Below are 27,690 nucleotides of genomic sequence, written 5' to 3'. Positions count from 1 at the left end.
CCAGCAAGGGTCCTCCTTAACGCCCTCCCCATCTAGTCGATCCTCCCCCCACCCCCACCTCCCTCCAGCAACCCTGTTTGTTTTCTGTTAGTCTCTTATGGTTTGTCTCCCTCTGTTTTATCTTATTTTCTTATTTCCTCCTCTTCCCCTATGTTCATCTGTTTTGTTTCTTAAACTCCAATATTTTCTTGAATCACAAACATACAATGTTTTTTGGCAAAATGAAAAAGAATGTGAAATAAGAAAAATCTACTTTCATGAAACAGCGAAGTCTGATTTGTCATATTTGTCAATACGATCATTCATTTATTTACTCAGCATGTAGTGATGACCTACTGTGAATCAGACTCAGTGGGAGGCTCTGGGCGGGAGGGGGCACCGAGTGTTCAAGATGTAACAGGGGCTGCTGTGGGATGAGCTCCAGCTTGGAAGGGTGAAGGGGGGAGCCCAGAGTGTGCCCTGGGCATGCTCACAAATGCCTGTCACATGGTGGCCTGAGGGCCATCTGTGGAGTAGGAACAGAGCAGACAGTACCAGGACTGGGAGACATATCTGATCTTCCTGAATTTCTGGAACATTAGGGGCCCAGATTTCCTTTTACTTCAAGATGAGATTCTTGTCAAAAATAGACCTAGAAAAATAGGACTTCTATCAGAGCCAAAGTGATGTGATCTAATTCTTATTTGAGGATGTATGAAAGCCTGGATCTTGCAATCGCACCTGTGTTTAATGGAGTAAGAAAAATTCATTCATTTTTCCTTCAAAGAGAAAGCGTGTGAACTCCTATGAAGGGCTTGGCGGAGAGAGAATCTGGCCTGTTTGCACTCATCTTATAACCAAACCCTCAATCTTCTCTGTAAATTCCATTGTAGAGATGCCTGACATTCCAGGGGAAAAAAACGTGCTGGAAGCCAAGACTCCCTTCCGAGAGGAGCTGAACTTCCCTGTGCATTTCATCAAAAGAATTCCCAAATGCATGTGAAATCTACCATAGAATTGTAGGACTATTAGACAGTTTTATTCATACCTCATAAAAATATTTCAAAACCGGTGGGAGTTTTACGAAGCCAGCACTCATCAATCCATATCATTCCCAGTTCAGGCGCCCTTGAGACACAGCTCCAAGCAATTAGGGATGTTAATTTTGAAGCAAACTGTCACATGGTATATACTTCATTATCGGCGAGTGATAGATTGTTGAAAACCTTATCTCCCTCCAGAATCTTAGTATGTGTATACTCATGTATGGCATGTCCGTGGATGTATGTGTGGTTGTGTCTGTGAATATAATAAAAATAACATTTATAAAATAAAACTCGGGACTAATACCCATCTGTTGAAAATAGAGAAGTTTATGTACAGAACCCCAGTAGCAATGTGAGTCAGTACTTCCTCTCTTCCCTTCTGCTTCTCTTCCTGGAAATGCACCTGAGCTCATCCTGGAAATAAAAAACACAGTGCGTTTGATGGGCTTCTTTCCAAAAGCCCTCTTCAGGCCAGTTGTGCTTTTCTTCCTCAAATGTCAATATTCCCGTCTCCATCCCCGAACAAAGATTAAAGTGAAAACATCTTCAAACCATTTATTTTCTTATTGTATCTCTGACTTGACAAGCTCAGATCCTTCCAGAAATGTGGCTCGGAAGGCTCCCGATGCTGTGGAAAGCTGCCGTCCATCTGGCCTTCGCTCATCTGTAGGTCAGGGCAGGGCTGGGGTGTGATTAGCAAGGTACAGCCTGGATTAGCAAGTGGACAGGAGAAAGGAATAAAAAATGGGACAAAGGCAGTTTCTCTTGTTGACCCCCCCCAATCTTAATTCTATAAAATAATTCTGAATAGTCCTTGTTTATTCAGGTGTGCGGGCACGCGCATGCTTGTGTGTGTGTGTGTGTGTGTGTGTGTGTGTGTGGTAGATTGTGGAGCGGTTAAGCAGTCCTATGTTCTGTGCGAGAAAAGAAGCATTAGGAAAGCTTTCCATGAGCTTCTCTTCCCTCCTTCCCTTCCAGGCACGCTTACATCTTCCCTGTCCAAGGAAGATACCTGTGTTTTAAAGTCATGTGTGAAAAGGAAATGCTAATGTTTTCCTAATTGTAACTTGTAATCATCGGCGTCAGGAAGTCCTTCCTTAAATCATACTCAAGTTCCACTGCTGATACGGAAGCGTGTTTCCTCTGATTTGATCTTCAGTCGATGGCACCCAGCTGCCTCTCTTCCCAGCGCAGAGAATTGTGGGGTGAAAAACCCATGAAGCTCATTTCCCTACCATGCATTTCCTCCAAGCGGAACTATTTCCCATTCTTGAGTCCATCCCTATAATTTTCTACCTGTGTTCCTTTTCAATGACACGCAACCACATCTGTCCCGAAGTAACACGGGGTCCCTGCTTGGGAGCCGGTCCACGCAGCCTGGAAACATGGCCCCCCTCTGTGGCGTGGAGCACAGTCTGCCCACATTCAGTCCTTGTCGCCTTTTGCACCCCAGTTCCTTTCCTGGTCCTCCAGTGGGCTGTCCCTGAGCTCCTCCCAGCTCGCTTTTCTAGGCGCTTGCTATGCTGTGTGTTACAGCCAGCCCTGAACCCGGCAGTTACCTCAAGAGATGTCCAGCACTGTTGAATGGGGGATGAATAAGTGAATAAAAACAGCCTGGAAAGCCAGGAGCTTCTCATTTATAGTGATTATGCCAGACATACTAACCATTTTTATGGGGGGTGGGAGATATGCTAGTATTTTGCACAGTTAGTGGTATAAACGTTTGGGTTAATGGAGTGTATGGAGCACTGCACTAGGAGCTTTCTCCTAGTCTTGTCTGCTTGGGTAAGTCCTTTCCCTCCTTCCTGTTTTCTTACCTGATCGATACTTCGAAGGCCTGAGTCTAGCTCAGCCCTGAGATCTCTTCTAAATCTAAAATAATTTTTCCTGATGATGGCATGGTTTTGCATATTTTGACACTCTGCACATGAAAGAGTAACACACGCTGATACCAAGTCTCTGAGTAGCTATATATATACAGAGAGAATGAAGGAGAGCAAGAGAGGAATCTATGTCTATCTATATTTATATCTATCGCTGTTGAAAATACGAACAGGGTTAAGCACTTGGAGGAGAGAGCCAAGGGGGATCCAAGTGGTCTGCTTTTTGCAACCTGTCCAAGTGCTGGGACACCCAGGGTCTAAGTCATAGTCATGTGAAGATCTGAGGTTGAGCTGGAAAACATGCAAATCAGTCCCTGGAATGTGAACTTGTTGCCATCCTACGCTTCACCCTGGGAAGAATACACATGCCATTCTGGCATCTCTCTCCTTTTACTCCGTCGATGGAAATATTCATTCCTTCCATCCCGCCCCTGTGGCTACACTGCCATTTTTTAACGTCTGACAGTTTAGCCTGAAGCCATTAGTTATGCTTAAAGGAAATCACATGTATGGAGGAGTGAATACAGATGTTTACTGCCATGGGACACACACCAGAAGGAACAGGATAGCTTCAAGTGATAGTGAGGGGGACCCATCAGTTCAGACCGTGAAGCTTGGGATGCTAATGTCACATCTTGCCAAGGTCAGGTTCATTTCTTGTGGAAGGGTTCCTCCTTTCCTTGTAGAAGCAGAAGAATAAAAGGAATCGACAAAATCTCATTGTTCTTTTTGCCTCTTGGAGAAGGACTACAGGTCAATTTTAATTTTGCAGGAAATACGATTTTTACCACTGTTCTCAGTCCTGTTATGTACCTATTATGTTCTGAATGTTCGTGTTCCCCCCAGATTCATAGGTTGGAATCCTAGCCTTCAGGGTGATGGTACTGGGGAGGCGCGCTTTGAGAGATGCCTGGGTCAGGAGGCTGGAGTCCTCGTGAACGGGCCTCATGTTCTTATAAAAGAAGCCCCAGAATTCCCTCACCCCTTCTGACAAGAAGGAGCCGGCTCTGAAGGGAATGTGGGTTTTCTCCAGACAACAAATATGTCGGGGTCTCGACCTTGGAATTCCCAGCCTCCAGAACTGTGAGCAGTACGTTTCTGCTCTTTATGAGTCTATAATATTTTGTTAGAGCAGTGCAATTGGACCGAGATAGTGACTTAGTAAAGCAGGTAGTAATAGCAGACATTTGTTGAGCATTTTATGCTGGCCCCTCCAAGTACTTTACACAGAGTATTTCATATAATATTTACACCAACCCTAGGGGTTGTGCCTTGTGAAATGATCTTAGAAAAGGAAACTGAGGCTTAGTGGCTTGCCCGGTGTCTTAGTGCAAGTAATCAGCAGAGTTAGTTAGGGCGGCAGTGGCAGTCCTATGCCAGAGCCCACGCTTTCAGTGACCGTGGTGCCCTGCACAAGAGGGACCGCCTGTATACGTGCAGATAGTTAAAAAGATCTGGGTCATTCCCCTCCTTACGTCTGCATTATGTAGTAAGGAGGTAACAGTTGCTCAGATACAGCGCATTGGTTCTTTACATATTTATTAAATGCCTCTGATCAAGGCCGGGGGCCTGCATGAGGCGCTCAGAATACACGGGTAAAGCAGATGAGTTCCTGCTGTCAACTGGCCAGGCCCAGTGGAGGGATCAGAGGGCAATCAAATATTCACTCACCCAGATACGCTACCACCGACTGAGACAAATGCCAGGAAGTAGAAGGAACGGTGTGGTCACTTACCTCCTAATGCTGCTGTTTCTGATGTGAGATTTTTACCTTCCTCTCGCTTTTCTACCGACCCCTGATTTAGCAGGTGAAAAGGGAGGGTCCCTTATACCGATCTTTCATAGGGTTTGCCTTGGAGAGAATTAAGTACAGAATAAATGAGATTAGGTAAGGAGTGTGGGGCAGATAAAGTAGGTAAATTTGATTGTTTAAATAGATTCAGTCCAGATCTCATTGTCTGCGAAGACATTGCGGATACTCCTTTCCAGTTAGTTAGAAACTAACATTGACATACTACTTGGCAGCAAGCAAGGCTGTGTCAGATCAGGTCATTACAGCAATACTTCAAGAAAGGGGTCGTTGTCACCTTTCACAGAGGAGGCAGCGGAGCCATGGAGAAGTGAGGGACCTTCTGCAGAATCATTTCTTCCAGGGAGTGATGAGCCTAGCATCACATCCCACTGGTGCTTGCTTGTCCCCTTGACCTTTCCTCTGTTCCATGCAGTGACGATTATTTCCATGGTCGTGGCTACTAAATCCATCTCAGAGTGATTTTTTACTCCCAGCATTTGGGGGAAACAGAGTCTCATCTTTTATGGGCTGCATGTAAAAGGAATGCCTGTACCTTCGCAAAATTGTGAACGAAATGCAGAGCGTAGGCAAGTGCAGAGGGATCAACGGAACGAAACGGAATTTAGCAGGCTTTTCCCTTTTGGAAAACTTTCTGTTGTTGGTTTTGGTGACAGCCAAATATGAAGCCCCAGGGCGGCAGCCAGAGCAGGAAGCTGAGGAGTTCATTTGGGAAGAAGGAGGACAGTACATGTACATACATAGGTGCCGCAAGAGCTGAGAGCTTCCAGAAAGTTCTGCAGGGAAGGGACCATATTCTCCTGCGTTTTTTTTTTTTTCTGTGCAATTAAAAGCCCCTCCCTTAACTCCCTTGGAGCCTCTGCTTCCTGCTCTGTGAGTGCCTGGCATCTGTCACCTCACTGTCATGTCGCTTGTCACACCTTACCACAGTGTCCTCCGTCCCCGGGGATCCCGTGTCTGCCCTCCTCACGAGCGTGTGCCTCGGTCCCTGGCACACAGCAGGGGAGCCACTGAATGTGTCATGAGTGGACTCTCAGGGAAGAAGAAAACTCTCAAACTTCAGAAGAACTTTTCTGTTACTGGGGCCACTGTATGAAGGAGAAATGACCGATAAGGTCAAAGGATCCCCTTTTCTCTGCTAGTCCAATCATGCCAATGACACTTTACTGCCTGTCCCCCATTTGATCCAAGCTACTTAATTTCTTCACCCTCTTTCTTGCTGAGGATTCTTTTCCACACAGGTCATAGAAGAGGGGCCGATGTAATCATGAAAACTGAAACCTTGCTGTCACTCACTCACAGATCCATCGATGTGCTGACATTTGTGCCCAGAATGGGGGGACTAGAGATGAAAGGCCGCCCCCCCCCCCCCGACTTGGAGTCCAATCTAAGCACAACTGTGGTCAGTGGCTCTCAGATGAAGGAGCAAGACCTACCCATGCCTACAAATAACAGAAGTGAGATATCTTGAGTGTTGAAGTAGAAGTGTTTAAAGGTGTTTCTGATACACAGAGGAGGGCTCCAGTCTGCCTGCGAAGTGAGGAGGCAGCACCAAGCAGGTGGGACTTCTTATACTGGGTGCTGAAGCACGAGAGCCCTTTGTATAGACAGAGCCTTGTGTCTGAAGGCAGTAGGAAGGGAGCAACATAGCTTTATGAATTTGCTGCTGTGCATATTCTAAGTGGGAGGAATGAGGCTGAAACCATGGGCTAAGGTCAGATCCTAATTGGCTTATGTAGCCTTTTGTGGAGGAGATGTATTTGGTAGGCAATGAGGAATCATTGAAAAATATTCAGTGAAGGCAATAGTGTGATAGGCTCTTTAAGGTGAGGAGGACAGTCCTCTCGTTATGCGGAAGACACATTGTGGGGATCTGTGGCGTGGTGAAGGGGTCTATGGAGTGGGGCTTTGATCCCCTCATTGTGAAGCTATCAGCAGTAGAGCTGGAAAGAGAGAGACAGCAGAGGACTTACCCAGTGGGATGCAAGGAAGGGAAGGGAGGACTGGACAGATGTTGAACGAAATGAGGATCAGCCAAGTGGGGACCATGGAGAGGAAGAACTCTGAGGAGGGCCAGCTTTCCGGCTCGGCATGCTGGGTGTCAGCGGCCGCTTAGGGGCTACATTGAACCCTCCTGTGTCAAAAGCGTTAAAAAAAACAGCCTGGAGTACAGAAGAGTACCCTTCGCAGCCACCCTTGAGTTGTATTATTTTCCTTTTCTAAAGAAGACGAAATGAATCCAAGGCTCAGAGATGCTGAGTAACTTAGCCAAGGCCACAGAGCTCACATATGGCAACACCAGGGTTCAAAGCCAGGTCCTCCCAGCTGGAAACCCACTCTGTGCAGAGCCCCTACCCCCCTGGGGAGGTGCCCCACATGAAGGAAGCTAATGGGTCACTTGTAAGGCCAGGGGACACTGAAGGATGAGGATAGAGATAGTGGGGGGGGGCTTTTTCAAAATTTTTAAAGATGTCAACAAAAACATTCCTATAGCAGAGTGGAAGGAGAGGATGCCTTTCCTCCATCTAGGGGGTGTTGATGCAGTAAGAGGGCAGGGCTGGCGTTAGGACAGTGCCTCCCTCCTTCTGCTACAGGAATCAGGACTTTGCGGAAAGGAAACTCCTAAGGGAGCAGCGGGGAACAGAGGAACAGGGCTCTGGGCCAGTCGGTGGGGGAGGCATGCTGGGGAGATGCCTTGGCGCCTTCAGGACGCTGGGAAAGTCAGAGCCTCACGGAGGGCGCCCCTCAGCAGAGGCACCGGCCAGCGTCACCTCCTGCCCATCCACCTGCTACTCAGCGGCTCTGCCAGGGTTGTTGCCTTCATTTCCCTTCCAGACGCTTCTAGACCCTCACTGTGGGCAGAGATCAAGCACTGCCTCCACCACGGGCACGGCTCTAGCTTGGCCAGCATACCTCAGCAGCCCCAGACACGAAAGGGGCACAGCTGACTCATTCGTTTGTGTATTTTATTCTAAGCACGATGATCAGCCCAGCCATCTTGGGTGAGATGCTTGTTGAGTTAGAAAAGATCTGCATCTCGAGAGAAAAGTACTGCAGTCCGGGTGTAGACTCAGTGTTTGGAAGGCACCGGTAGATTCTGTTGGTGGTCCCTGAGAGGCTGAGTACGGCGAATGTGTGTATGTTTGTGTTGGGGAGGGGGCCAGGGATGGTCGGAAGGAGGGCGAGGTCCCGGGTCCCCACTCTGCTCACGGTGGGAGCACGTAGGACTGAGGACAGCGTATCAATTACTGGTGTCCATGTTTCTATCACATCAAACCTGACTCTCTGGCTCTTTTCATTTCAAACCATTTTTTTTCTCTTTCTCAAAGGGGATTGTCTTTAATTTGTGTTGTGGTTCATTCACTCCACCAGTTGATCTCTTAAGCCATGTTTGCATGTCTAATAGCTTTTATGCCATCGATCACATAAATGCTAGGAAATACACTTCCGGTCGTTATCATTAGAAATGAATTCAGAAGAGGCAACACGTGATTAATTGTTACATCTTCTAAGTCCTAAACTTTTTTTCAGAAAAGATCGAGTCAAAAATATTCTCAGGAAAGCTCGAAGCAATATACCCTCAGAAATGTGTACAGTTTGAGATGCCCGCCCCCCCTGCCCCAGCTCGCGTCATGATGATGCGGTGTTGGTACGTGAACTTGCAGGCAAGGCTTCCGTGTGGCCATCGGGTGCTGGTGCGTCCGTTGGCAGGAGTGATCCCAGGACCCCACACCCGTCCGGCCAGGCCGTGGGGACGCGTGCCTATGTGTTCTTTAGAGAGCGAGCTATTGTTTGTTCCACGCCTCGCCTCGGGGTGACTTGGTATCCGCTGTCTTTTCCTCAGGAGCCCTGGAGCACCCAGCACATCCCAGCGCTGTTTTCAGCCTTCTGTGGCCTCCTGGTGGCGCTTTCCTACCATCTGAGCAGGCAGAGCAGCGACCCCTCGGTGCTCCTGTGAGTAGCACGCACAGCCGTGCCTGGTCCCCACGGCCCCGCCGTGTCACGGAGGCCAGAAGGCCATGCCCCACGTGGTGGCTGGACTCCTGCTGCTGGTCCCCCAGTCAACCCCCTGGGGCAAGGATGGGAGAGGTTTTGGCACCCGTCAAACACTAGTGAAAGTCAAGCAGAAACTCTGCGCAAACATTTAACCTCTGGGAGCTTACCTCTTGGCAACCAGCTGCCCGTTCCTCTTGGGGTCCTTGACTCCTTCAATTGGGAGGGAATCTGAGAATCAAAACATGAGATGTGCGATCACTTGAATATGCACCTCTTTTTTTCTTGTGAATTAATTAAAGGAGAGAGCCCTTGCTTTTATCATTTGGGAACATGGAGTCCCAGGGGAGGCTGTTTACCTCGAACGATGGGCACAGATTTTAAGGAGTAAAACCCGTGTGCTTGTTCGTTTCCAGGTCCTTTATTCACTGTAGATTGCTTCCTAAATTTCTACATCAGAACCTGGAAGAGTTGGCCGCAGACCCTCTCCCCAAGAAGATGAAAGACTCAGTGGTGAGATATTCGTGTTGCATAGTGTACATAAGGGTTTTGGGTAACATGGCCTGGTATGTGGTGGCCAAGCTCCACTTCTCAGCAGGGCCCTGGCTAGCCGGGGAATGACGGTCACCAGAGCAGAGAGGTGCCTTGTCTTGGTCTACAGCTGACACCTGGACTGTTGAGCTGCCTGGTGGGTGTGGACCTTTTACAACCTCGCGAAGGCAGATGTGGTACACGCAACGGTCACTCCAATGGTCCTCAGTCGATGGCAGTTTAAACGCTTGGCTATTTGGAAGAAGCAAGTTGGGTCAATGCTGCCCCCTGCTGACGCTGAGCAGCAGGCCAGCTGCAAGCAAATAAAAGCTCATCAAAGAAACATTCAGCCAAGCCGGTTCCTAGTGAGCTCCACACAGTCCTCTCTGCATCATCTGGCCTCAGCCTCAGGCTGAGCTCAGAGTACTCTTCCCACGTTCAAGGTTGACAGTTGCATAGCCCTTGTTGGGAGCCCTTGGGTTTTAAGACTTACATCTGAGGTGCTGGAGAGAGAAGCGACTCTATGGGATGGAGCCTGTGAGGGGAAAAGGAGAGGTAAAGAAGGAAGGGAGAACAGAACACAGAGACTTTAGAAGAAGGATGCTCTTTTCTGTTCACCAGGAAAATGGCTTGGGGTGGTTTCAAACATCCTTTGAGTAGAGGTAGTGACTTTGGTATCATCTTCCAAACATCAGCACTTTAAAAAGCAATGCTCATTGATGACGTAATCTCCCATTCATTTGCGTATTGAGCTCCTGCGATCTTGAAGTCATGCCTTTCCTATGGTTTTGAGGAATGATAGATCAACAGGAAAGCAGTAAATGACCCATTGATTGCAGGCTCATCCAGCCAGGAGGCGCGTCTCATTTGTCTTGGCTTCCACAGTGCCAAGTGCCTGACTCTAGTACTTTTCCTTGAATTTAGATGAGAGTTCAATTGCAACCTGCAATTTCAAGACAATGTGCAGGACTCAGGCAACATGGTAACATTTAAAAAAATTCATACCTGGCCCCCATGCCTTTGAGTGTGGGTGCAGTTCAAGCTAACATATTGAGGAAGCAAAGCACAGTCACTGCGAATAAGGATGTATGTAGTACATGAATTTGACAAGCTGAGGTATGTTTGCAGCCAGGGCCAGGAGGGTGGCAGCTCAAAAGGGAGGAAACCATTGACAGTGAAACATCACAGCAGCAACCTGATCTCCAGTCTAATGTTTACACCAGGAGATTTACAAGATAAAATTTGATGTTCCTAGGTCAGTTTCTGTAAAAGCCATGGAACAGCCCACTGTCTACCCAAATGGTTTCCCATAGGTATCTGAGGAAAACTGTTCTCCTCAAAAGTCCTTGATGTCATGGAATGATGAAGACACTTTCTGATTTGTTGCCTTGAAAACAATGTATGAATAACGATGAAATCCGCCTAGGAAGCTGGCGGGTAGAGGCTGACAGTGTTTCATCAGTATAATTAGATATGATGGGCGAGGTCTTGCCTTCCCCACTTTTCATACACTTTGAAACGCTCTGTATACAGGAGAGCACATAACCCGTAGGTAATTTAATATGACATGTGTTCTCTCTAAAAAGTCCTCTGGTCTAATGAGAATGTTTTCATAGGACTATCACATTTAGCTTTTAGAGTTTGGTGTATAAAACCTTTTGTGCCCAAGTGCACGTACCAGATTTCTCTCCTCGTCTCTGATTTTATTTCTGTGTGTCTGTCTGTCTCTCTTTTTCTCACTCCCTCTTTTCTTAAGTTTCTCTTTGTATGAGAAGCCCCTAAGGAGCCTCCTTAGATCAGGCTTCCAGCCCTAATTCCTATTCCGATGCATTTGGCCTGTGCCAGGGCTGGGAATCTACATGTTTACAAGGCTGTCCCCACAGACTAGGCTTCCAGGAACATTGATCTAGAACTAAAGATTCCTAGAGCTCCATCATTAGTGGGCCTCTACATTTCCATATGATCAGTGCCAGCAATACACTCAGTTAATAACAGCGTAAACTTTCCTCTCCTGGCTTGGTTTCTTCTTATCCATCTGCCTCATGTGCTTGGTCTATTTATTTATTTCTTTTTTTTAAGTTACTTTTGAGTGAGAAACAGAGCATGGACGGGGGAGGGGCAGAGAAAAAGGGAGACACAGAATCCAAAGCAGGCTCCAGTCTCTGAGCTGTCTGCACAGAGCCCAATGCGGGGCTCAAACCCATGAACTGCGAGATCGTGACCTGAGCCGAAGTCGGTCACTTAACCGACTGAGCCCCCCAGGTGCCCCTGGTCTTTCTGTCACTCATCCTCCTCAATCTCTATACTCTTTACCCATTCATATATGCTACTTCCATTGTATCTATTTTTCTCAGTTCCTAGAACCAAAAAATAGACCACCACCAAAACAACACACTACTTCATTCTTATCTGTACAATTCAAACAACTTCTTTGTAACCACTGGCTGTATCATCTAGGTTTCTCAGGCACCATGCTGTCTATATCTCCTGTGTGTGTAGTTTGGAATCAGTGCTTTATTTTTTAAATTAATTATTTTATTATTTATTTTTGAGAGAGAGAGGAAGAATGAGTGGAGGAGGGAGGGAGAGGAGCCTGACGTGGGGCTCGAACTCAAGAACTGTGAGATCATGACTTGAGCCGAAATCAAGAGTTAGACCCTTAACCGACTGAGTCACCCAGCACCCTGGGACAAGGGCTTCTTCAGCTTCATTTTTAGAGTTGGAGCATGAAGTACTACATAAGATGTCACAATGGATTTAAAATATTCAGTGTATGAAGCCCCAGTATATTTATTAGTTAAACATGCATGGAACCACTATTAAAATAGGGAGTCGAAACAATATTTTTGAATATTGTTTTGGAAGTTCTGGCTTGTGTTAACTAGTCCTAAAAGAAAAAAAATGTAGACTACATTATTGTATACATTTAGGTACACAGCAGAGTTTTTAAAAAGCAACTGTGATCAATAAGAGAATTCACCAATACCCCTAGAGACAAAGACATTTAGAAAAACAAGAGCATTCTAACATGTCAGAAATAACTTTAGAAAATACAGTGGAACCATGATCTTGCTCACAATGGCAACAAAATATATGAATTGATAATAGGAAAGATTTTACCAAGTAATGTCAGGAATAAAGAAAACCACAGCAGTCTATTAAAATGCAAATGAACTTCTGAATAAGTGGTGATAAATAGACATAACCTGATTTCAGATAGGAAGGTTGAGATTTATTAAATGCCAATTCTTTCTAATAAATTTATAGGTTTAATATATTTCAAAACAGTTCCAGAGGAATCATATTCACAACTTGGGGAAATGATTCTAAGATTCATTTAGAAGAATAGTCATTAATAATAGCTTTAAAAATCTGAAAAAGAAGAATAAGAAAGAGGAAGTTAGCACTTTGGGATTTAAGTGTAAATTATAAAGATGAGTAATCAGAAGAAAAAAAAAAAATGAGACTCATCCAAGACTCGAGAATGGGATTAGTGAATCAGTAAAACACAGAAAGGAGACAAATTATTTATAGGAATGTATTATGTGAAAATTACATGTCACAATCAAGAATTGATTAATCAGTGTATGGAGCTGAGGTAATTGTTCAGCAGTGGGAGGGAAAAAAGGAATTGTATGTGCTGATTCTTCGCCAGACACCAATGCATGTTAGAGAACGATCAAACTAGACTTTTCCATCTCTCATGTTACGTCAGGCTGAATTATTATAGCCAAACTCTTTGCTGATTAAAACTGAATATTTTGAACAAAATACACAAAAAAAGTGCTTCTTCTATGTGACAAAAAAGTGTCCAAAGGGTAAGGAATTATCAAGTCAAAGTCTGAGTCAACAGAGAGACCTCTAGGAAGCAGAGCAGGAAGCTACTTTTTGAGCCTTGGTGTTCAACCCTCAAACTGTGGGGAATAGAGATGAAAGCCCAAGACCACTAAGGTGGGTGTGCCCTGGGGACCCCATGCTGGGTGGGCGGGAGGGTGAACAGGAAGAAATCCTTTTCATCCTCTGCAGCGCCCTAAAGGATGCAAGGTACTGGCCTTGGTGCTGAACACCAAACAGCAAGATCCCTGAAATGTAATCTGCCATGGGCTTTCAGTCCCCATTCTAACATCCTTAATCCCTAAATTTATGAAGCGAATTTGAAGTGGTCCCCAGCTGGNCAGTTCTCACAAAAAAAAAAAAAAAAAAAAAAATTTAACTACATAAGGAGACAAGGAGCCAGCAGACACAGGTCTTCACATACTTCAAGCACTTGAACTACCAGACACATATTTTAAAATAACTATAGTTACTGTGTTTAAAGGAATAAAAGGTAAAACTTATAGACAATGGAAAATACTGAAATGATCCAGTATGTTTGAAAGAGAACCAAATAGACCTTCCTAAACAAATAAAAAATGCCAAAAAATGAAGCAGTGGAAGGAAACAAACAAACACACACAACCCCTCCCCCCAACACACACACACACACACACACACACACGGGAGATTAGATACCTCTGATGAGAGAATTAGTGAACTGAAAGACAGAAGAAAGGATCCAGGATTCAACACCAATAAGCAAAAAATTAGAAAATACAAAAGAAAGACAAAGATAGGTGACAGACAGAGACTAAGAAGATCTAACATATATCTAATTAGAATTCTTGAAAATGGGGAGAGAGAGACTGGAGCCTAATCAATGTCTAATCAGATGATATCTGAATATTTACCAGAATTGATGAACAACACTGATCTAGGGACTCAAGAATCCCAGTGAATCACACACAGAGTAAAACAAGGAAGAAAGAACCTACACAGGACAAACCATAGTGAAACTGCAGACATCAAAGACACAGACTGTCTTAAAGCAGTTAAAGAAAATGAATGGATTACATTCAAATGAATGATGAATGGAAAGCTCCCTTATCAAAAACAATCATAGAAGCCAGAAGTATGATGTAGTTGATGTCCTGGAAAGAAAGCAGCTGCCAGGGTAGAATTCTATGCCCAGTGAAAAGATCTTTAACTTTTAAAAATATTTATTTATTTATTTACTTATTTATTTTGAAAGAGAGAGAGAGAGCAAGAGAGCATGAGCAGGAGTGGGGCAGAGAGAGAGAGGGAGAGAGAGAGAGAAAGAATCCTAAGCAGGCTCTGTGCTGGTGCCTCCAGTGAAAATGTTGTTAAAGAATGGGGACAAAATAAAAATATTTTACACAAACAGAAGCTGCGAGACTCTCGCTAAATGCAGTTCTGAGTGATGTTCTTCAGATGGTCTCAGACGGAAAGTCTAATTTGCAAGAAAGAACAAGGAGAAAAGAAAGTGGCGGATACATTGGCAAATTTTAACAAATATTAACTGTACAAAACCATACGGGGGTAACATACAACTCTGGATAGAAGGCGAAATGGGCTCCAAGACTTAAAAATTCTTCATAATGTCCAGGAGATGAATAAAGATACTGATTAACTTAAGAATGGTGAGTGAAGTATGCATGTTGGACTGTTCAGTGTAACTGCTGGAGCGGAAACACAGCATGTAACTTCCTACTCACTACAGAGGGAGAAACAGAGTGATGAAAAGAAAATGGTTCTTCATAAGTAACAAAATAGAATAGGCCTCTTCTGTGATGTTCTGCTTAAAAGTGAATTCCAGATGGGTTAGAAACCTAAATATGAGATTACAAAACCTGAAAGTGCTTAGAATCATAATAAAGGAAATTATCTTTAAATTTTTTTTAATGTTTTTAATTTATTTTTGAGTGAGAGAGAGAGAGAGAGAGTGAGAGAGAGAGAGAGACAGCATGAGCAGGGGAGGGTCAGAGAGAAAGGGAGATACAGAATCTGAAACAGGCTCCAGGCTCTGAGCTGGCTGTCAGCACAGAGCCCAAGGCAGGGCTCAAACCCACAAACTGTGAGATCATGACCTGAGCTGGAGTCGGACACTTAACTGACTGAGCCACCCAGGCACCCCTAAAGGAAATTATCTTTATAATACTTCCAGGGGAGGAAAGAATTTTTTAAACAACAACAACAACAAGAAATTGAAGTTCACTAAAATTATGACCTTTGATTTATCAACTAATGCCCAAAAAGGAGACTTTAAAAAATAAGCCACAGAATGGGAAATAATGTTTAAAATATGTGTAGTAGATAAAGCACTAGTGTTGAAATAAATACACAATTACTACAAATCAAGAAGAAAGCCAGATATCTCAATTAAAAATGGCCAAAAGGCTTGCACATGCACTTCACAAGAGAGGAAATAAAAATAGCCAAAACCATGAATATGTATACAAACTAATTAATAATCAAGAAACTCCACACTAAAACCACACTGAGTTACCATTTCACACTTACTAGACTGACAAAAAATTAAAAGTTCCCACAGTATTAAGTGTAGAGAAAGGGAACTCTTACTAACTGCTGGTAGTGGTATTTAAATTACTGTATCTATTTTGGAAACAATTTGGGATTATAAAGTGGAAGATTCATCTATACTACAGCCAGCAATTCTACTCCTAGATATTTACACTGGAGCAAATCTTGCACATTTGTACCAGGAACATATAAGATTGTTCCTCTTAGCAATTATTCATAAGAACCCTAAACTGAAGCCATTGGAAATTCCACCAACAGCACAATGAGTAGCACACAGCAGAGGATCAGACCTTACTGGAGCCATATGCAATGGCACGGGTGACCATGTAATGTTGAGCAAAGGAAGCAAGAGACAAACAAATATGTCCAGTATGGTGCCATCCATTGGGTAAAAATAGGCAAACAATTGCATATGTAAGTAGCAAGATCATTCTTGTTTAAAAAGCAAGAGACTTATTTTCACTGGAGTCGGGATAGTTGATGGGGACCCCCAAGGGGGGATAGAAGGGTTTGTGATCAGAAAGCCATATAAAGGGATTTCTTGGGTACTAGACATGGTAGATTTTTTGAACCAGTTGGTAGTTACTGGGATGCTCACTTTATAATAACTGTTTACCTATCTGTCTATTATCTATCTATCTATCTATCTACCTATCTATCTATCTATCTATCTATCTATCTATCTATCTATCATCTATCTTTAAAGTTTTTTTATTTTGAGAGAGAGAGCAAGGGAGAGGCAGAGAGAAAGGGAGAGAGAGAATCCCAAGGAGGCTCTGCACTGTTAGCAAGGACCCTGACACAGGACTCAGTTCCATGAACTATGAGATCATAACCTGAGCTGAAATCAAGAGTTGGACACTCAACCAACTGAGCTATCCAGGCATCTTTTATAATTATTTTAAAAATTACATTTATGTATTTTATGTACTTTTTTGTATTCCTGGCTCACAATTTTAAAAATGTAAAAGAAATTTTCCAAAAAAGGTATGAAATAAAATCAAGCATCTGTTCAAATTCTAGAAAGGGGATGATTTTTCAGGCTTGGAATCTATAAAATGAAAATAAATAAAGTGCGCACGCACACACACAGAGATATAAGTCCATAAAATTTTTATACTTCTATATGTTTAAAGGCAATAAATTAAATAATTTGGTAAAATATTCAATGCAAATTTGACAAAAGTTAAATATCTTTCTTATAACAACAACTCACACTTTAGTTGTTAAAACTCTATAAGCAAGTGTTATCAATATATATATTTTACTTTAGGGACAAAATATTTGGAAGTAATTGTGAGAAGTATATTTAGTATATTAGTATATATTAGTATATATAAAGAAAGAAATACAAATTAAAGTAAGAGGGCATTTTTTTTGTCCACGCGATCAGCACAGGATAAATTAAATATATTGCCAATTGGGACAAGATGAGATTTCTTAGACATTGTTTATATTTGTGTAAATTATTACAATCATCTGGAAAAGCATAATTTACCAAAAATTCTAAGTTCATCACCTATCATATAATAGGTCGATTTGTCAGAGTTGGTTTAAAGAATGAATTCAAAATATGAAAAAAGATTTAGGTACATCAAGATCATGATGGCACCATAATTCATCATAGTGAAAAATGAAAGACAACCCAGTACCTAACAGTCAAGGAATGCTTGCACTAAATATAGCACGTTCCCTTTCAGTCATGAAATTAATGTTTTGAGTTTCCGCTATGGTGTATGTGTTCGTATATGGGTGTGTATGTTTATATCATCACAAGATGGAAAATTAGTTCACTATTAAGTGACTATTAGTAAGTCTATACAGCAATATACATATATATAGTACTTACAAAAGAAAGTACAGTTGAAAAAGATAAAAATTATATGCACATTAAGATTAGACCTTCACAAGCTATGCATAGATAATATGTAGGATGTATATGTATATGTATGATGTATAATCAGAATATACATCATGATTACAGCTAGAACCGTGCTTCAGCATTCACGGGCAAAAATACTGGCCCAGGAAGCATAAAAATGCTAATATTGTTAATGTCAGGATGCAATGATCATGAATGATCTATTCCCTTTCTTCTCTGTGTCCTAGAGTGCTGTAATATTATGTTATCCTATAGTGGAAATATTAATTAATGCTAAAAATTTGCAGAGACCTTCTAAATTTGCATTTTGCTCAGAGGTTTCATATTCTAATTTTTATTTATTAAAAAAAATTTTAATGCTTATTTCTGAGAGTGAGAGGCAGAGAGGGAGAGGGAAAGAGAGAGGCAGAGAGAGATGGAGACAGAATCCAAAGCAGACTCCAGGCTCTGAGCTGTCAGCACAGAGCCTGATGTGGGGCTTAAACTCACAAACCATGAGATCATGACCTGAGCCGAAGTCAGACGCTTAACTGACTGAGCCACTCAGGTAGCTCCCATAGTCTAATTTTTGTAAACACCTAATATTGTATGATACACTTTTAAGGCAGGATATTTATCAAAATGATGCAAAGATTCTAAAACTCTTATTTAAATATGTAATTACAAAATAAATAAATAAGTAATTCAACAGAATTAGAGTTATTAGCCTTTCAAGCGCATGAAGGAAGAGGGAAGCACCAGTAATTCTTTTGTCTAACAAACCTAAAACTTCACACATAATTAACTCTTTTAGAAACAGAGATGTATAATATATATACTTTTTAATATTCTCTTTGAAAAAATTTTAATGTTTATTTACTTTTGAGAGAGAGAAACAGAGCATGAGCAGGAGAGGGGCAGAGAGAGGGGGAGACACAGAATCCGAAGCAGGCTCCAGGCTCCAAGCTGTCAGCATAGAGCCCTATGCAAGGCTCAAATTCACGGACCAGGAGATCATGACCTGAGCCAAAGTCTGACACTTAAACGACTGAGCCACCCAGGCGCCCTGTATAATATATATTTAAATGAGCAAAAATTTTTTAGTGAAAAAACCAAAATTATAAACTTTTGACAGTGTTTTAGGCTACTTTCATAGACCACAACAACAGTCTGATGCCTAGGTGTTTTCAGGATTCCTTTTAAAAAATAATATTTTCATGTTTGGTGCACTGTTTTGCATTTAAAGACACACAGTTCAATGCACATGAAAAACGTCGCTTGTAAGAATTATAGTTGTATATTAATAAGTAGCATTGGGTCACTGAACATGTTTATAAAAATCTGCTGCATTTCATACTCTATAAAGGCACATGTGTAAAAGTTTCTAAGAAAAGATACATTTTCAGGAATAAAATTTTTGGAGCAGAATAATATCTGGGCTTTGGTAGGGAAAGAGGGAACCTTTCCTTTTTATTTTGCTGATGTTACTTTCACCAATAGTAACAGAGTGGTCTGTGGTTTCATTAATTAGCACTAGATTGAAAAGCTCAATAATTTCCATTTTCCATTGGCTTTGGTGAAGGGTCTGTTCAAAACTTTGCCCATTTACAGCTGGGAATAGGGATGGGGGAATTGTTTGCCTTCTTGCTATTGATTTGTGAGATTCTTTATGTATTGCAGATGAAAGTTTGTGTTTTGCAACTATTTTTCTCAGTCCTTCCCTTGCCTTTTCATTTTATAACAATGTATTTTGAAGAGCAAATGTTTTAAATGTTCATAAACTCCAATTGAATAATTTTTCAGTGTTTTGTTTGGGAAAGCTTTGCTAAACCCAGGGTCACTAAGATTTCCTCTCATGTTTTCTTTGAGAAATTTAATGCTTTGTTACATTTATAATTCATGTTGACTTAGGTTTTATATGTGATGTGAGGCAAATGTCAAGGTGTTTTTTTTTTGTTGTTGTTATTCTGTTTTTCCCCATTATTCCATTTGTTGAAAGAATTATCCTTTCCCTCACTTACAGGCAAGGTGTTTTTTCCCCTTAGCACTTTTGTTTAAAATCCACAATGTTTTGGTCTATTTCTGGGCTCTTTCTTTTGTTCTCTTGATCAAGGTGTATACTTTGTGCCAATACCATCAATACCTGATTCCTGCAGCTCCGTAATAAGTCTTGGAATCAGATATTTTATATCCTCCAACTTTGTTCTTCCTTTGCAAAGTTGTTTTGACTTTTCTGGATCTATTGCATTTCGAAGTAAGTTTATATCTCATTCTAGGGAATGAAATAAACTGCCGTGATGATGCAGATCAGTGGTTGTCTCCAGACAGAGGAGAGAAGGGGTTGGAGGTTAGAAAAGGTCAGGAGCGGAAACTGTGGGGCATGATTGCGGTGCTACTTATTCTCATTGTGGTTGTGGATTTCATGGAGGTGTCCATGTGTCAAAACCCATCAAATGGTACACTTTGTACATGTGCAGGGGTTTTGCATGTCAGTCACACCTCAAGAGATCTGTTTAAAAATAACAATCCAGGGGCATCTGGGTGGCTCAGCTGGTTAAGCCTCCAATTTCAGCTCAGGTCATGACCTTGTGGTTTGTGAGTTCAAGCCCTGGGTTGGGCTCTGTGCTGACAGCTCAGAGCCTGGAGCCTGCTTCAGATTCTGTGTCTCCCTCTCTCTCTGCACTTCCTCTGCTCACACTCTGTCTCCCTTCTTTCAAAAATAAATAAACATTAAAAATTATTTTAAATAAAAAAATAAAAATAACAATAGAGGGGCACCTGGATAGCTCAGTCAATTGAGTATCCAACTCTTGATTTCAGCTCAGGATATGATACCAGGGTCGTGGGATCGAGCCCTGCATCAGGCTCCATGCTGAGTCTGGAGCCTGCTTAACATCCTCTCTTTCTCCATCTCTGCCCCTCCCCTGCTCATGCACACGTGCATGCACTCTCTCTTTCTTTATCTCTTGCAAGCACTCTAAATTAAAAAAAAAATAAAAATAACAATACAGAAAAGAAATTGGCAGGAGGAACATTTTCACAGATAAAGACTAATATCAGTGGAATTCCTGTGTGTCATCCAACTGTGAAAAAAAATCATAATTGGGTCTCATTCTCTTGCTTTAAGAAAGCTAAAAATGTGACCCTCTTCCTCTCACCAGCTGCCCCGATGGTCCACCATTTTGACATTAGGCAAGGATGGTTGGTCAGTTATAGATAACGCTTAATTTTGAATTAGAATATTTGGGAAAATGCTTATCTCCCTTTTGGATAAGGATTCAGTAATTAGAAAAGAAATGTTAATGCTTATCTATTTTTGAGAGAGAGGAGGAGGACACATGTGTACATGCGTGCGCGCGTGCACACACACGAGTGGGGAAAGGGCAGAGAGAGGGAGACAGAGGATCCAAAGCGGGCCCACACTGTCAGCACAGAGCCCAATGTGGGGCACCAACTCATGGAACTGGGAAAGCACAACCTGAGTTGAAGTCAGACGCTTAATCGACTGAGCCAGCAATTTTTAAATGACATAAAACCATGTCAGTGTAAAATAGGAAGGAAAATTAACTTATCTTCATAGCCTAAATAGTCAGTCAGTTATAGATCTTTCTTCTGGAAAGGCCTGGCCTTTTGTAAATCTTTGGAATGCAAGGAGATACCTGAATTTTGGCCATTTATTAATAGTAAATTTTTGATGAAAATCTGTGATCACAAAAGTTTTATAGATCCCAACTGAAAAATCACTGTGATTTGCCCTGCCCCCAAATCCAGGGAATTCTTACCATTTTTTTACCATATTATTCTTACCATTATTAGGTATAAATCTAGTATTTAGTTTATCACTATATGATTGTTACCATATTCAACACCTGTTTGTGAATTGTAGAACAGCTTTAGCAGATAATTTCATAAGTTGATGTTGAGACCGTATCTCTTCACTGATTTATTAGCTGCTTTAACCAAGCCGTGTTGACTTTTTCTTCAGATGGCTCAAGGTCATTATTACTCCACTTAAGTGGCCTTCCTGATTTCTTCCTATCACTTTGGGTGTTAATTCAGTCAGAACGCTGGCAGCACCACTTGTAAGAACTCCAAATTTTAATTTTAAAAACTGGAACAGAAAAAAGGGGGGAGGGGCCATAGGGAACCAGGTCTACAGATAGAATTTTCTGGCAGATAACAGTCAAAACAGTTATTGAAGAGGCATAGTTCCTTTTCAATATGAGATATTGATGTTTTTGTAGTGATGGTTTTAGAGTTTTCGGGTAACTGTGTGCTACCTCAAAACGTTCAATAATTGTGTACTGCAGTGGACTGGCCTCTGTAGACAGAAAAAAATTGATGGTCCTTTATGTCTCTCTTAGATCAATCAGCCAGCAGCATTGTGCCTGATTTGTGCTAACAGGCCATTCTCCATATAGCTACAGGATTAAAGACATTCTTCGGCCTAATTTTGCTTTGTGTTCCCGAGCCCCTGCACACACCACAATTTTATGTGATGGAAAATTATCAGCAACTTACTAACATTTCATTTTCTGTGTATGTGTCCATAATATGTGTATATTTAAATTATTTGGAAGTGGCCTCTACCCAATCTGACTGATGAATTAAAATGTGAAATCTGTTCTGGTCCAAAGAAATAAGCAGGGGCGCCTGGATGGCTCAGTCGGTTAGGTGTCCCAACTTCGGCTCAGGTCATGATCTCATGGTTTGTGAGTTCGAGCCCTGTGTTGGACTCTGTGCTGACAGCTCGGAGCCGGGAGCCTGTTTTGGATTCTGTGTCTCCCTCTCTCTCTGCCCCTCCCCTGCCTGTGCTCTGTCTCTCTCTCTCTCACAAAATGAATAAATAGTAAAAAAAATTTTTAAGAATAAGCGAATGCACTAGAGGCGTCTCTTTGGCCAACAGCATGTGTGTAAGCCATGCTCAGGCCAGGTAGAGATCATTAGCGCTTTACCCTCCTTCATCAGGCCATGACATGCTACCTCTGACCTATGTTCATAGAGAAGAACTTATGCCTCTTATACACGTGGAATACTTTTCTCCCTCCCTGCTCAGCAGATGTAGGCTAACCTCCCAGTGTGCATTTCCCACTCCCCACCCTTTGCCTTGCTTGCTCTGATGGTCTGCCCGTGTGTGCCACTGGGAACATATCAGGTAAGTGATGCGCATGAAAAGAGTGGGCTATCCAGACACAGTATCCTGTCACCTGACTTACGTGGGGACAGCAGAGCTGCTGAGAGAAACAAAGAAGAGCAGACGTTACAGTTGGTTTTCTCTTTGCAGAAGGATATCTTACAATCCGATCTCATTGTCTGCTCGGTGGCTGCCGTTCTATCATTTGCAATCAGTGCCAGCACCGTGTTCCTGTCCTTGCGAGTACGTATCCCTTCCACTTTATACCCGCTCCCTATGCCTCCTCATTCTCCTTAATGACAGAGCCCGCTGTGGAGTCCCAGGGCAGGGTAGCGGAGCCGGGAGAGGAAAACACGACACTGGCTGAGAGGTTTAAGGACTGTACCTACTGTGCCGCGAAGAGTTACATCCCAGATGAGATTTGGTTCACACTGCAGATTGGGCTCAAGGGTTTCATCCCTTGTCCTCCCGCGTCTGGGGAGCTGTATTGTTTGCTAGAGTAACAGCCCATGTCCTTGAACCCCGTTGTGGTAGGGCAGCCTGACAGCTTCCTACTGGGTGCAGGACTGGAGGCATTGCCATATCAGGAGGGGGCCAGGGGCCCCCGAGCCAAAAGGAGTTTGGGCACATGGCTGTCAGGTAGAGAAACGAAAGTGGAGAGCTGCAATGGGGTTTCTGGCTTGAGGTTCCACCAGACAGTCACTGTCTCCTTATGGAAGTGCTACCGCTGAGGAGCCCCCCTTCCAACAGGGGAGTCTGCCAGCTACGTTTGTTACTTCCGCCTCTTCTTTCAAAAACAGCAGTAACGAAGTCTAAAGGGCGGAGTCCCCTTGGCCTCTGAACTTCGTAGACCAGCTCTCCAGTGCTCCCTTAGGGGCCCCCGATACATGGGGTGTTTGTATGGGAGACATTTTCAGAAACAAGCGCTGGGGTTGCCTCTCTATTCTCTTAGGAGGAAAAGGGGAAGGATGGCAGTGTTGGGTGTCATTCATGGACACCCCTCCCCTGTCCCGCGAGGCTAACCCATGACATTTGCCCTCTCGTGTCACAGCCGTTTCTCAGTGTTGTGCTGTTTGCCCTGGCTGGCTCGGTGGGGTTTGTGACCCATTACGTGCTCCCGCAGCTCCGCAAGCACCATCCGTGGATGTGGATCTCACACCCCGTTCTTAAAAACAAAGAGTATCAGCAACGCGAAGTGACAGGTCAGTAATCTACCCCCTTGTTTAAAAAAAAAAAATGACGTAGTGGTAGGTCCTTTACAGCGGAGATGCACAACTAATGTGAATGTGCCGAATGCCACAGGACCTTACGCTTAAGGATGGTTACAATGGTAGATGTTACATTATATCTATTTTACCACAATTTTAAAAAAAAAAAGGAGAGCGTGTACCTTGGAGTATGCAGCATCACTCCCAGAGCAAGAAAGTTGAAGGGGAGTGAATTACAACTGTGTTTTATAAAAATAGCACGCGGTTATTAGTACTGGGGAACATTAATTTGTATTATTCAGCCTTGAAGATTATGCTGTTCCAGCTTATGCTGACCGGGGACCAGGAAGAAGATCACTTGACTGCCCTCCCTTCCTCCACAAAGTGTTTGGGGTGGGGGTGGGGCAGGGGTGTAGCTCAAACTGCTGAGTCTTTAGGACCACTGAACCCTGAATTTTGCTTCACCTGATTTGCTCACCTAGACCCAGACCCGTACTGGGTTGACTCAGCGGTTCTCGGGACTGTTTCCGGTCATGATCATGTAATAGACTGATCATCCCGGCAGTGTTAGTAGCTTCTAGATCAGAAGTCTCTCAGGAATTTCTCTGGTAGCTCTTCCTTTGTTGGTGATCCAACAGATGGTCTAAGGATTGGACTTATCCCCCTCTTCAGACACATTGAAGTTCAGGGTCACGGATTATAGCTGTAGCTTATAACTAGCTGGTGCTGCTCATTCTGCACAGAACGGTGTAGCACATCGTAAAGTTTCTGTTGTAGAGGGAGATATCTGGTTGTCATCCTGTCCAGGTACAGGGGAATGTGAGGGGCACCAAGATTTGCTGACTTGCAGGGATGCATCAGACTCACCAGATTAGTTAGCAGTAACTTTGGTAGACCCAGGTGACAAAGGGAAAGGGGGCAAAATAATTTCAAAATGAAGAAGCGAAAGAATCACTTTAAACGCTGTCAAGACCATTTCTTCAAGGAACAGCTCTGTGTAGGTGTGTGGAGCTGCCTGAATCTGGAACAGCTGGAGCAGGAAAATTGTAGATTGTTTAGTGGAGAAATATGGCATCATGGGTCTGCTGCGCGTATAGGGTTTAGAAGGTGGAGAAGGTCACCCGACCACTCTGCCCTTAGAGATTTGCTTTTCCCAACCTGCAACAGGGGCAGCTAGCATAAGGTCAAGTTTAATATATTTGTGTTACACACACACACACACACACACACACACACACATTTTTAAATGTTCTGTTCAATTCTGGGTACTACTTAAATGCATAGTGTTTTAAACCTGCATGACCTTTTCTTTAAAGTTTATTTATTTACTTTTGAGAGAGAGAGAGAGAGAGAGGGAGAGTGTATGCACAAGTTGAGGAGGGGCAGAGAGAGAGAGAGAGAAGGAGACACAGAATCTGAAGCAGGCTCCAGGCTCTGAGCTGTCAGCACAGAGCCTGACGTGGGGCTCAAACCCATGGACCGTGAGATCATGACCTGAGCTGAAGTTGGATGCCTAACCGACTGAGCCACTCAGGTGCCCCTTCATGATCTTTTCAGTACATGATTCAAGCCCAAGTAATGCAAACGTGTTTGTATGTTGATGTCTCCTCTTTGAGGGGCAAGTGAACAGGTGAGCCTGGGCTTCTGTCCTGTACAGGGGGCGGGGGGCTCACTTCTGCTAGCACAGGCTCAGGCAGAGGCTCTGTGGGTATTTCTCCCTTGCCTGCATTAGCTGTTTATAAGCCACCTGAAATCAAGCCAAGAGTAATAGACTTGACAAATTAGGCATATAATGAAGAACAGATTGCATTTCAAAATTATGTGTGTTAGAAGGAAAATCCAAATATTTAAAATATGTTGGTATGAACTCGTTGAAAAGCTATTACTCATTTTGGTATCATCCAGATCCTGAGTTTCCTTGCCTCTTCTTCCTGGCCTCCTGCCTTTTAGGTCTTTCAGTCTTTATTCCTTCTACTAACAAGAAAACACGCACAGGAAATTCAGATGAACCGTATACCTTTGAATGTGAAAACCGTGCTCAAATCTTCTCATTGGATCTAAGAGTATTATTACTGGAAGAGAAGGTAGAGCAGACAGGGCGAGCAGGTCGGTTGCATACCACTGGAGTCCCCTAATCCTGTGGCGGACGTCGCTGAGAACAAGCCTAAAACTGGGCCAGCGGCAGACATTGAAGTGGCATGTGAGATGAGGTGTATGTACTGCCCCCATCTCAGAGTTTGTATAAGCCCATCCCAGGCTTTACCTAGGAGGAAACTGAAGCCCACAGAAGTCAAGGGACATAACTTGGGTCCCAGCAGGTCTGTGGCCAATGAGTGACCAGAAAGAACCCAGGGCATCTTACTCCAGCCCGGTGCTCTGTCTGCTACCCCGGCAACTCTCGGTCCAGCAGGCTGATCATGTGCAGTTCGTATGTGGCCCAGAGACAACATGTTGGTGCCATCAGAGTTGCCCAGCAGGGCCAGCCACGTTGCTGTGGTAGTTCCTGTGAAATCCAACGTGCCGTGGTCTAATGCCAGCTCTGGGACGCTTTCATCTCTGGGTTGAAGCAGACTTGTCCCAGTTGAATTCTGGGCATTCTCCTGGTTTCTCAAATACACCCCATTCTCTGGCTGTCCTCTTTGCTGTTCCCTGTGCCTTTGAGACTTTTTCAGGCATCGCTGGACTCATGCCACTCAGTCATCTTTCAGGTCTCTGTTTAAAAATCAGTCCCTCCAGGGACACTTTGGTGGCTCAGTTGGTTGAGCATCTGACTCCTGATTTCAACTCAGGTCATGAGCTCACTGTTGGTGGTTCGAGCCCCATATTGGGCTCAGCACTGACAATGAGGACCCTGCTTGGGAATCTCTCTTTCCCTCCATCTCTCTTTGCCCATCCTGCTCTCTCTCTCTCTCTCTGAGTCTCAAAATAAATACATAATTCAACTTAAAAATCAATCCCTCCAGAAGTCCTCCTGGACCATCTGGAGCAGACTAACTTCCCGGTTGCTCCCGTGAACTGCCTTTCCATAGCATTCTCTGCAGTGACTATGAGCGATATGCCTGCTTGCACGTGCTGGCCCTTCACTGCTCCCTGGGGTGCTGGGTACAGAGGTGTGTTTCCTGAGCTGCACTGCATTTAGATATCATCAGCTTTCTTTTTGCTAGAACAAACTCCAATCTTGCTGTGTATATTCTCTCTCCACTTACTTGCCTTTCCGCATACCTCTGATACATGATTTTACTTGACATATAGAATTACTTGGAGATGCAACATAAATTTTGATATAAAATTCAGACTGCAGCTCAAGTTGAAGACTGTAAGTGGAAATGTAGTTTTGCTCCAATTCGGTCCTTTCCTTTGGAGACTAATTTAAGTAAACTTTATCCCATATTGGCCCCAACAAGATGTTTCACCAATATTTGAGCTAAAAGAATAAAATTTTATCACTTGAGCCACGGTGGTGATGTGGCTGTAACTGACATATTAATGAGTATGTGAGGTTGGGTTTTTCCCTCCTCGATCCCCCGCTAATCTAAGTGAATGTGCTGAAAATAACAAGATAACAGAGCAGACAGCACTACAGATGACATCATATTAGTCAAGCATGGAGCTTCTCAGGCTGAATGTTTAAGGAGCATTGTATTTTTAGAAAATAAAACAAATTATCCTGAATTATGATGGTCATTCCAGACAAGTGACTTCATTGATTGGCCACTGTGGTAAAAGAGTCAGAAGTTGGATCTGTTTGAAAGTTTGTTTTATCTAATGGCAATAAATACAGGTCTTTCTATAACTTATTTGAACGTAAATAGACGCAATGCTATTTTGTCATCAAAAGACATAGATTTTTTGTCTATCTATGGTGAC

At 43.2% G+C, this 27,690-nt stretch overlaps 1 protein-coding gene across 1 annotated transcript in view; it reads left to right on the top strand.

Moving 5' to 3' along the window:
* Positions 1–27,690, top strand: part of PCNX2 (pecanex 2) — a 300,955-nt gene that overhangs the window by 123,462 nt on the left and 149,803 nt on the right. Inside the window, exons 20-23 of the mRNA XM_077751690.1 lie at positions 8,563–8,672; positions 9,128–9,224; positions 22,766–22,858; positions 23,667–23,817. Of these exons, the coding sequence (XP_077607816.1) occupies positions 8,563–8,672; positions 9,128–9,224; positions 22,766–22,858; positions 23,667–23,817 (451 nt within the window). The remainder of the gene's footprint in view (positions 1–8,562; positions 8,673–9,127; positions 9,225–22,765; positions 22,859–23,666; positions 23,818–27,690) is intronic.

Source organism: Crocuta crocuta, unplaced genomic scaffold, assembly GCF_008692635.1.
Source record: "Crocuta crocuta isolate KB4526 unplaced genomic scaffold, BGI_CrCroc_1.0 scaffold59, whole genome shotgun sequence".
In the NCBI taxonomy this organism is placed as follows: Eukaryota; Metazoa; Chordata; class Mammalia; order Carnivora; family Hyaenidae; genus Crocuta; species Crocuta crocuta.
This window is presented reverse-complemented; position numbering and strand designations above follow the sequence as displayed.